The sequence below is a fragment of the Chinchilla lanigera genome, unplaced genomic scaffold (genome assembly GCF_000276665.1).
Source record: "Chinchilla lanigera isolate Chin_1 unplaced genomic scaffold, ChiLan1.0 scaffold00098, whole genome shotgun sequence".
Lineage (NCBI taxonomy): Eukaryota > Metazoa > Chordata > Mammalia > Rodentia > Chinchillidae > Chinchilla > Chinchilla lanigera.
Window position 1 is genome coordinate 1,462,587 of NW_004955499.1, and position 11,538 is coordinate 1,474,124.

General features: G+C 47.5%; 1 protein-coding gene across 2 annotated transcripts in view; it reads right to left on the bottom strand.

The window, feature by feature from the left end:
• Positions 1-8,555, bottom strand: part of Dhrsx (dehydrogenase/reductase (SDR family) X-linked) — a gene marked incomplete at its 5' end in the record, with an annotated part of 110,506 nt that extends 101,951 nt beyond the window's left edge. For both annotated transcript variants that reach the window (XM_013505592.1, XM_005406518.2), the window contains 1 exon segment: positions 8,487-8,555. In XM_013505592.1, coding sequence (XP_013361046.1) covers positions 8,487-8,555 — 69 coding nt within the window.
• Positions 8,556-11,538: the final 2,983 nt, after the last annotated feature.

Consider the following 11,538-nt stretch of genomic DNA (forward strand, 5'->3'; position numbering starts at 1 on the left):
CTCCATCACGAACACCACCATCATCATCCCTACCAGCACAGTCTCTCACCACAACACCATGATCACCACCACCACCACCAGTGGAGTCCGTCCAAGACAGGAAGCTGGGCAGCCACCCAGAAAGCAGTGGCCCGGTCAAGGCAAGGAACAGTATGAGCTGAGACGAGAAATGTCACCAGAAACAAGTGAGAAGACTTTAGGAGGTAGGCAGACTCCTCAGTCGTTGCGGGGAACAGGAAGAAGGACGGTAAGGTGGAGACTAAGGTCTAGAAGTTTCTTTGTCCAAGCTAGGAAGCAACCAGGATGGTGGCACCCTGGGCCAAAACAGAGAGGAAAAAGATGCTGCCTTCAATCTGGGGCATGCTTGAAAAACAGAGACACCCAGAGGACAGAGTTTTGTAGGTAAATATCAGTGTCAATGAGGACCGCTGGCTGAGACTCAACATGCAGGGAGTGGTTTGTACTCAGAGGTGCAAGAACCAAGGGCTGAGGGAATGCAGCATGAAAAGGGATCATAAAGAAAGTGCAGAACGTACTAAAGTGTGCCAGTCAGCTGGGTGTGGTGGCACATGTCTGTCAGCCCAGTACTCCAGGAGACTGAGGAAGGAACATTCCAAGTGCAAGCCAAGCCCGGGCAACTGAGCGACTCAGTGAGACTGTATCCAACAAACACTTTTTAAACCAAAATAATTTTTTTTTTAAAGGCTGGGGATGCAGCTCAGAGCAGAGACCCTGGGTTCAGCCCTCATTACTGCAAAAGTACATGGAAATCGGTCAGGGGGAGGTGGAAAACTATAGGAGAGAGAATCATGACACAGCAGGAAAAGAACTGCATCTTTTAAGATGCCATCTAGAGCACTTAACGTTATGCTCGTCTGGAGTAGCCACCTAACTTTCCTCCGATAGGGGGCTGTTATTTGATTAATGTGCTTTTCCAGCTAAAGTACAAATTCTACGTGGGCAGGACTGCATTTAAAAAGTACATGCTCACTGAGCGCTTGTAGCCTTGCAAAAACATCTATGAACCACCCGGCGGGGTTGTGGTGAGGGATGGTGACTACTGATGGTATTTTAAAAGTCTGACGGATTTTTATGGCCTAGGAGAGAACCGAAAACCATAGAGAATGAACACAGATCACTATTCTGTCTGTACACCCAGAGCAGACATCACTCATCAATCACTGCATCCCTAGCTCTGGGATCATTCTCATCCCAAGGAGCTGGGCAGCCAGAAGCAACCAACCAAAGTGAGGTTTGGATGTAGCTTCCACCATCCGTTCAACCTAGGACCCAGGGGTAGAGAGAGCCTCACAGCTGCTGCTTTAAAACTGAATTCTTTAGAAGATTCATTGAGAGGCTGACTTATCCTTAATGGTCACACGGCTGATAGAATATGTGGGTCACCTGACCCCTGTTATGACTGTCCAGCTCCCTGGACCACACGTATCGACAAAAAGTCAATAAATGTGGGGGGCTATGTTACTTCCAGAAACATTGTTTTTCACAAAAGCATTTCAAAAGCAGGATTATGGAAGGGCTGGTAGTTTGAAGACCTTAATCTGGACTACGATGGGAGGTTATATACTTGGGAAATCATGACCAACAATCATACGTTTGAAATAATTATGTAGAAAATCAGTAACACACAGGAATGTTTTGGTACAGAGATCTTCTAGCTTTGAGAATTCTCACACGATATTTTATTTACAAACTCTATCTCCATTCACATCCGTTTGGGATGGGTTTATTTTTTTTTAATGGGACACTCTTGGCCCGGGGGAGACATAATCAAATATTTGAGTCCAGAATACATATTTTTGCACAAATTAAAACCATAACCTTAATAGATGTTCATCTTTCTTCTCGTCCCATGGTGTACTAATTTGCTCTTGCTTTCTCTGTGAAAGGAAAAATGAATCCTGATTTAAAGGACTTGTGCAATTTCATTTTCCAAGGGAGGTACTATTGATGGTGGTTTTCAACTTCCCTATTGTCTCTCCTTGTGTTTTATTTCCCTACACTCTTACCTCTTTCATGACTCTAGTCCCTCATTTTTACTTTATTCCCTGGGATGCCAGCACTTTGATCTGTCTTGTCTGTCCTTTCTTGCTTTCTCTTTCTTTGCAAGAATTTAGAGTGAATAAATCATCTAATAGTCCATCTTTATTCTGCAGATCGTATAGGTCTTGTATATCCATGTATGTTCTTGTAAAACATTATGTAAAACATTCTGTTCTTGTGACAGATTCTCTCTGTCCAAATATGAGGAGAGAGTGAGAAGAACATCTCAGTGGATTTTCTGTGGCCGGCAACGCCAAGCTGCAGACTGGGTAATTTACAAAGAAAAGAGGTCTCTTCCGTCTCTCTGTTCTGGTCCAAGGTCAAGGATCGAATCGGGTCAAGGGCTTGTCGTTGGCTATGTCACATTCATCCTTGCCTGAGCACAAAGCCTTGTTTGTTCCACAAGATCCTACCAGGCTTCCCATCTTAACATCTCTGCGTGGGGATGAATCTCAGAGGAGATAAAATGTGTCCGAACCACGGTGTATCTCCTCTCATGTGTTGTTTGACTGAGTGCTACTTCTGCGAGATCTTCAGACATGGCGCACGGTAAGAGAGTGATTGAATGGCAAGAATAAAGAATGTGTTGGGGCAGCTGTCATACTGTTAACGTAACGACATCCCTTCCTTCCACCAACAGGATAGGTGAAAAGCCCCACCACACTAGGTACACGGGACGCAGTGAAAGAAGAATCCCAAGAACTCAGGGGCAGCTGAGACATCACTCATAAAGAACAAGAAGTCCCATGCTGGAAGGTGCTGGAAGGTGCCAGAATGTACTGGAAGGTGCCAGAAGGTGCTGGAAGGTTCTGGACATTGCCAGAAGGTGCTAGAATGTTCTAGAAGGTACTGGAAGGTGCCAGAAGGTGTCAGAAGGTGCCGGAAGGTGCTGGAAGGTGCCAGAAGGTGCTGGATGTTGCCAGAAGGTGCTAGAATGTTCCAGAAGGTTCTGGAATGTGGCAGAAGCTGATGGAAGGTGCCAGAAGAAAAAGTAACCACCCTGGAAGTGGAATTCACCTGGGCAGATGAATCCAAAAGAAGCCCCCAGGACCCACCCAGAAGAGCATGTGTGGGGGAGAAGCCTGCAGACACACTGGGCCACACAGCTGGCCAGCCACACACCCCAGGGACACAAGTCCCACTCTGCTAAGAACCATGGGCATATCGTGCAAGATGGCGGCCATGTGTTACCAAGAACCTACGTCGTGCGTAAGGCTGGCAAGGCCGGGAGGAAGAGAGGAGGCTCTCCTTCACTATCTCCCCCACCAGTGAGTGCAGGGACCAGCAGAAAAAGGCAGGTCTATCTTAGAAGACGCACACTGCAGCCCCGCGGGCTGGTGTACACATGGCATCCAAGCATTAGGAGGCTGAAGCAGGAGAATTTCCAGTTCAAGCCCAGCCTGGATAATAAAGGGAGCCCCTGGCTCAAAAAAACAAAACACAAGAGGCATGATGCATAACAATGACATTTGGATCCCAGGGAAACAGAAATCAGTGTGAGTGTTGGCGGGGGGGGGATGCTGACCCCAAGTCCAGAGGCCCTAAAATTCACTTCAGTGCTATGCACGTTACAACACAGGTTAGTAAAACCTCTGTTATACATGCACATACGTAAATGATATGTATTTATACAGTACTGTATGCTGCGTTTGTCATATGATACAAATAACCCTATCAATAGAAACATGTATAGAAAAAAAACAAATATTTAGCAATATAAGTTGTATGGTAATAGCTAAACCTTGGAGGTATCCTGTATGTCCATCAGCAGGGGAATGGATAAAGGAAATGTGCTGTCTACATGCCATGGAGTACTACTCTGCCATGAAGATGGATAAACTTGAATCATTTGTAGGACGATGGATGCATCTTCTCTCTCTCTCTCTCCTTTTTTTTTTTGTTTGTTTTGGTATCAGGAACCAAACTCAGGACCTTGCACTTGCCAGGAAAGTGCTTGTACCGCTGAGCTATGTCCCCAGCCCAAGGGATGCATCTTGAGACTGTGACTTTAAGTGAAATAAATCTGACACACAGCTTCAGTACTGTGCTGTTTCCTTTGTATGAGAAACCGAAAGTATAAATAAAGAGCAAAGTAACAGATAATAGGAGTAGGGAGACAGATTTTCCTCACAGGGGAAGGAGACCGAGAGAGAGGAAATGGGGAAGCAGGACCGGGAAAGGGATGACAAACGAATTAAGACGTATTCTGTCTGAGCACCATCTCCACATGAGGAATGGGGTCATTATATGCTGCCAACATGGACCCCAAAAAAGAAAACTGTATTTGCAACATATATTTCATTGTATGGGCTGGGGATATAGCTCAGCAGCACAAGCGCCTGCCTGGCAAGCACAATGTCCTAAGTTCGATTCCCGGTACCACAAAAAGGAAAAAGGAAAAGAAAAAATATATATATTTCAATGTAAATATATTACCCTATTTATAGCATACGTATTATATGTATATAAGTATTTGCAATGTGTTCATCTTATGTCCATGGTATGTAGAAAAAATAAGTTACATTTATAATATGTATCTCATTGTAATTACATGAAATATATATTTATATGAGATAAATCATATATTTACAAAATATGTAATTCATGATGTTTATGGTATGTGGAAAAAACAAACATTTAATAATAAAAATTATATTTATGAAATACATTTTGTTGTAAGTGTGTTACTCCTACTTGTAACATATTTATGTAAGATAAGCCATGTTTATGATAGGTATAATTTGAATTTATGATATGTAGAAAAATTTAATATACGTTGCATTTAACTGTGTTTCATTACAAGTATGACTTATATTCATACATGTATATCTGTAAGTCATATGTTTATTTATTTTTTTATTTTTTTATTTTTTTGGTTTTTCTCCGGTACCGGGAACCGAACTCACGACCTTGCGCTTGCCGGGCAGGCGCTTTTGCCGCTGAGCTAAATCCCCAGCCCCCAAGTCATATGTTTATGACACACATAATTTATGCTGCCTGTAATACAGCAGTACCTCAGTTCATAAACTGAATTCCATCCACAACTCAGAGGTTCATCAGGGTCAAGGATATAGTTCAGGGCCGCAAGTGCCTGCCTGGTAAGCACAAGGTCAAGTACATGGTATCTTCATGTAAAAAATGTAGCTTAGATTATATTTTCATTATAGTTCATGTGTCTATCAAATAGTACAGTATAAACATTTATATTTAAACAATAAATTCAAATATAAAGACATATAAAGGGCCGGGTATATAGCTCAGCGGCACAGCGCCTGCCTGGCAAGCACAAGGTCCTGAGTTCGATTCCTGGTACCAAAAACAAACTGAAATAAAACAAAAAAAAGAAAATATATATGTATATATATATATATATATCACAAGTTTTGTGTACAAAACTTACTGCATTCACCTTAATTCATATGCAAATAGCTTATGTGAAAATGCACAAACACACCACGCTGAATCCATCGTGCAACGTAATGACGTGTAAATGCACACGACACACAGAAGCGTCACTTCGGTCTGCGCCAGCTTTCCTTTGGGTCTGTTTTCACTTTGCTTTACCTGGGGTGGGGTCCGCGTGTGGGGCCCCTTCCTCCCGCATGCTGGGCAGTGTGTGTGTCCGTGTCCAGACAGGAGCAGGAGGACCAGAGTCTCTCTCTGTCTGGACACCCCGGGTCATGGCCTTTGGCTGGCTCCCAGGCCAACTCTGGAGGACACACACACACACACACACACACACACACACACACACGGGTGTGTTCCTTTCCTCTGGAGACCCAGCCGGCTGGGGCGGCGCAGGTGTCCTCAGACGGTCCTGATCCTGCTGTCTGTCCATCTGTGCCTCTGTCCCTCATAGGAGAGCTGGCACCAGCCACGCGCATATTCAGAATTTGCCGATCACGGCCGTGTGCTGGTCTCCGTCCACCGAGAGAAAACACAGTAGCACCGGCAAGGCCTGGGAGCCTCCCTCAGCTAACGGGGCCATTTCACCCTCTCTCTCATATTCGTTATTCCTTATCTGTTAAACAGAGCGTGCAGCGCCAGCTGATAAAACCACTTAATCATCTTCTGGGTGATTAACCTGCAAAGCACCCTCTACCCCACTGCGGGTGACACTGAGAAAAATGTGAGCGCCTGAGTCTGCAAAGCGGATCACACGAAATTGCTTCTGGAATGCTCCCTGGGTGCTCTGGTGAGAGGAAGTGAAGCCAGGCCGGCCGCCTCCTCTCAGGGGAAAAGGTTAAAGAGTGCAGATATACTCGAAGCACAAGTAAGAATCTCTAAGCCGGGCGTGGTGGCGCACGCCTGTAATCCCAGCACTCGGGAGGCAGACGCAGGAGGACCATTGTGAATTCGAGATCAGCCTGGGCTACAAAGTGAGCTCAAGGCCAGCCTGAACTGCATCGCGAGACCCTGTCTCAGAAAGACAAAAACAAAACAAAACAAAACAAAAGTAAGTGTCTCTCTAGGAAACGGGGGCACACGGGCAGTGCCGGGTGCGTAGCATTTGCAGAACGGCAGAAATAGGGCGGAGTTGGAAGAAGCACCCTTGGACTCTCTTCAAGGTGTCCTGAAACACATTTGACATCTTCCAAACCAAGTTCCAGACCACTACTGGGCCATAAAAAAGGAGAAGAAACCCCGCCCCTCTCACCAATATGGGAGGGATTGGAAGACGCGAAGAGAAATCAGGGAGCAGCGGAAAACGGGTACTCCGTGATCCCACGCATACGTGGAGTTTTAAAAGTTGAGCTCAGAGAACTTGAACAGCGGGAACCAGGCGCTGTACAGGGTGTGGGGCGGGGGTTATGGCCCCAGGATGGGTAACGGGGGCCGGGGTGTTGCGGTCTCCATACAGAATGTCCCTCAGAACTGTCACGTGTGTATATTTACATCATGGGACCATGTGCTCTTGGGTGGATCCATCCATTCACGGGTCCACAGCTGAATGTAGTGGTAGGATGCAGGGGTTTGTGGGACAAGGTGCCTCATGAGGGGGTGACTTGTGGACTCTCTCTGGTCCCTGGCTCCTTCTTCTCTGCCTCTGTCTTTCTCTCTTTGCTTCCTGGTCACCATGATGTGAGCATCTTTGCTCCTCCACGACCATCCGCCATGATGTTCCTGCCCTGGAGGAGCCGACCATGGACTGCGCCCTCTGCAACCTTGAGCCAAAGTAGCTGTCTGGCTGTGTAAGTTAGGTACATCAGGTGCTGTGCACCAGCAACAAGCCCGTGTCTAAGTCAAGGATGCAGCTAGTGAGGAGGAATGGCTTCTAATGACCTGCAGCTCAGGAAGTCACCTCTGGTGGAGCACGAACAGCATTTCAAGATATCTACTAGCAATTAGGAAGCTTCCCAGGGTAAATGTCTGAGTTTATGGAAACGCTAATTACCCTGACCCGATCATTACACATGGGATACTCGTATTGAAATGTCACACTGTGCATAAATCTGTGCAATTATTATGAGGACATGAAGTTTTCAAACAACGGAACTGTAAGGGACGCGTCATCCCCCCAGGTGTAACCCGCCTCTGCCAGCAGGAAGGCCCGTGTGCTGACGCAGTGACTTAAAAGCATGTAAAATCCAAGATAAAGGGGATTTGCTCCTCAACAATAAGAACAAATGAGGTCAAGTGTCTTGGTACACACCTGCCATCCCAGCACTCGGGAGGCTGAGGCAGGAGGATCACTGAGAGTTCAAGGCCAGCCTGGGCTACATAGTGAGCTCAAGATCATAGCGAGACCCTGTCTCTAAACAACCAACCAACCAACTAACCAAGTAAACAAACAAGTCAATAAATAATAACATACATGCAAATTTAATCTTAGCAGCACGGGATCAAGAAAATCACCTCCAAATAACAAAGGGCTTTGTGAAGAGCTAGGCTCCAGGCCCTGAGCAGCATGTAGAGATGCTGGGTCTACACACATGTGCACACACACAGGAACTTGGGATGCGGGTTATTTCAAAACACAACCTCCTGACTCCTCTCAAAGGTCACCGCGGCACCCCATAAACCCACGGTGAGCCGCAGCCATCCCCGGCATGTACAGCCAAGCGCAGAACCCTAAGCCAGGTGCTGCAGACAGACACGGCGGCTATTCAGTTTAGACTACTGTGACACCAAAAGCTCCTGAGTGCATGTGCAGGTCAGCATCGCCACCAAGGATGCCAGCTGCGTGCTGAGCGTCTTAGGACACCAACGCCTCGCAGACAGTGGACCTAGCAGCAGTGCGCCCGCCTCCCTACTGGCACGTGCAACCGCTTGTACCAAAACCAGAGACCCCCCAGAGAATAAATGCAGACAGGCCAAGATCCATCTCCCAATGCACGCCCGCACCCAAGTCCCGCAGCACGGCTATGGAGCTCAGCCGGATCCGTGGTGCTACAGACACAAGAGAAAGGAGCCTCGAGCGTTACCTTTGGTGTTCAGTGTTTCTTCCTTTATTCTGCTAACGGCTTGCTGGGCTCTCTCCTCATTATTTCCGGCTGAAAAGAAAAGGTACAAACAGAATAACATCCTCCACAAGTTACTGGGAGAAAATAACAACAGTAATAATAATAATAATAATAAATGTCTTATTATTATCCAGGACTTTGCCACACATGGACAGCTCTCCCTGGGTCCCCTGCACCTGACTGGATCGGGGGACAGGCCCTGCCTCATCCTACCCGTCCATCTCAGACGCAGTCTGCACAACCTGGCTTGGCCCAACGTGTAAATGTATCTGATATTTTGCTTTTAAGGAATGACAGGGACACCAGGCACCTGCTGGGCGGGAGCTCCCATAAGATCTAGGAATAGCTCCTGCTGTTGTCAGCTTTCTGTTACTCAGATGGACTTACACAGAGGGGAAAAAAAAAAAAAAATTATTCTGGCTCACGGTTGCAGAGGATGCAATGTATGGTCAGCTGCTGAATACCTGGCCAGAAAACCACCCGTGCCTCTGGCTTGGGTGAACCCCAACATTCTTGAGGAGTCCACGGGCAATATGCACTGGTATGGTTTCAATCTGAAATGCACCCCCTCCGCAAGAGCTCTGTATGGGAGACTTGGTTATCAGCCCATAATTCTATTGGGAGATGCCCGGATGCATGAGGAGGTGGGGCCAAGAAGGAGGAAGTGAGGTCATGGGGGCGTGGCTTAAAAGGGATATGGGGAGTCCAGTTTCCTGTCCTTCCCTTTCCGGTGGCCATGATGAGAGTGGCATCCCTCCTCCACACTAATCCACCATGATGCCTTGGAGTAGCCAACCATGGACTGCACCCTCTGCAACCCTGAGCCTAATTTTTTTTCCCTCTTTCTAAGTCCTTCTGAGTGACACAAAGCTGAGAACAATTCCAAAACCACTGCTCTGTAAGCGATATTTCTGTTTATCTGCACATTCTTACTAAGTCCTTTCCAATAAAAGCGGGGAGAGAAGAGGTGTGCAGAAACGACCGCCACTGGAAAGATCTCAGACCCCAGCTGGACACGGGTGAGACGAACACGGCCGGGCACAGCCCGCAGGGTGGAGTGGAAGGAATATCTGAACGTCAACTTGCTAGCAGGAAAGGGAAGCTGGGCAGGGCCAGCACCACTTCTGCATCTGACTTCCTTAAGGAATTGGGGCATTGTGCTCAGATTCCTGGATTTCAGGCCTTGAGACTCGCTCTGCACAGGAAAAGCCACAAGTGATGAGGACAAAGTCAGGCAGGGGCATCATGGCAGATGGGCGTGGGGGAGGGAGGCCACTCTCATCATGGCTGCCACGCTCATCATGGCTGCCACGCTCATCATGGCTGCCACGCTCATCATGGCTGCCATGCTCATCATGGCTGCCAGGAAGGGAAAGACAGGAAACTGGGCTCCCAGAACTGCTTTCAAGCCACGCCCCCATGACCTCACTTCCTCCTTCTTGGCCCCGCCTCCTCATGGATCCACCCTCTCCCAATAGAACTATGGGCTGAGAAGCAAGACCCCAGTACAGAGCTCTTGGGAGGGGTGCACTTCCAGGCTGCATATCCTGGTCATCCTGAACATTTTCTCAATCTTCACCAAAGTGAAAAGTGGGCATTAAATATCGTGAGCAGCAAACAAGAAGACAGAGTGGGCACCGGAGGAAGACGGGCAGCCTGACGGGCTGGGGGAGGCTTTGGGGGGACACCCAGACACAAACCATGACATAAACTCATAGCAAAGACCAGACTGGGGACATCTAGATATTGGTGCAAGGGAACAAAGTTGCAGCCGGAAGTCAGGCTGGAAGAATAAACGCAGGACCTGGGTTATAATACACTGTATGCAGCTGAGAACAATTATATGCTTCAAAATTGCAGGACGTAGGCTCCAGTTGTGCCCTATGCGAAGATGATGGTGTGTGTGTGTGTGCGTGTGTGTGTGTGTGTGTGTGTATGGGTGTGCATCAGCGTGGTGTAGCCACCCCACCCGGGCACCTATACCAATGCACTGTGGGGCTTACTGTAATAAATAACTGGTTTGGTCAATTGAAATAAGTACATTTTTAAAAGTTCTGTATGAGCCACTAGAAAATTCCAGTGAGGCTGAATGCTCTCTAACGTCTGTCTACCACACATTTAATAACCTTTTTGCTGTTTTGACACAGGCTGTGCCTGTGTAGCTCAGGCGTGAACTTGCAGAGATCCTCCTGCCTCAGCCTCTCAAGCGCTGGGATGGCAGGTGTGCGCCACTGGGCCGCGGTACACTCCACCCTCCTGACGCTTACACCACTGAACAGGATTGTGAAGATCAGAAGGAAGCAGTATCATTTCCACCTACTTAGAAAATATCTTTATTCCAAACTAGTCACCAAAGCACAGCCCTCCAGCCAAATCTGGCATCAGCGTGTTGCGAAGAAAAAATAAGTTTCAGGGGTGCACGCCGGTCATCCCAGCGTTCTGGGAGGCTGAGGCAGGAGGATCGCATGTTCCAGCCCAGCTTGGGCAGCTTGTTGTCTTAGCAAGACCTCATCTCAAAATAAAACACACAAAAGGGCTGGGGATGTAAAAAAGCATTCCCCCCGAAGCAATACGATTTTTCCCTAAGACGCAAAGTCACCAAGTGTAACCCGGCTTGCTATCGCCATACTCCGGAGGCTGAGGCGGGAGGATCCCAGCCAGTTCGAGGCCAGCGGCCTGGGCTACACAGTGAAACCCAGTCTCAAAACCAAACAAAGAAACAAACGTGAATCACACGGAAAATAAAATGAATAAGACAGTTCCTGATGCTTTTTCACTTTTTGAATATGAGAAAAGTGAATATTCACCCTGACCCGTTTTCTGGGTCTGAGTGTCTTTCTTATCACGTAAAATCAATACTCGCGCACACAGGTGAATACGCAACGGGGCGTCTTCCCTTACGTATACAACAGACCGAACTCCGCCAGGCGAGGTGGCGCACAACTGTCATCCATTCCAGCCTTGTGGGAGGCTGAGGCAGGTTCATCTCGTGTGCAAGACAATTCCGGGCTGC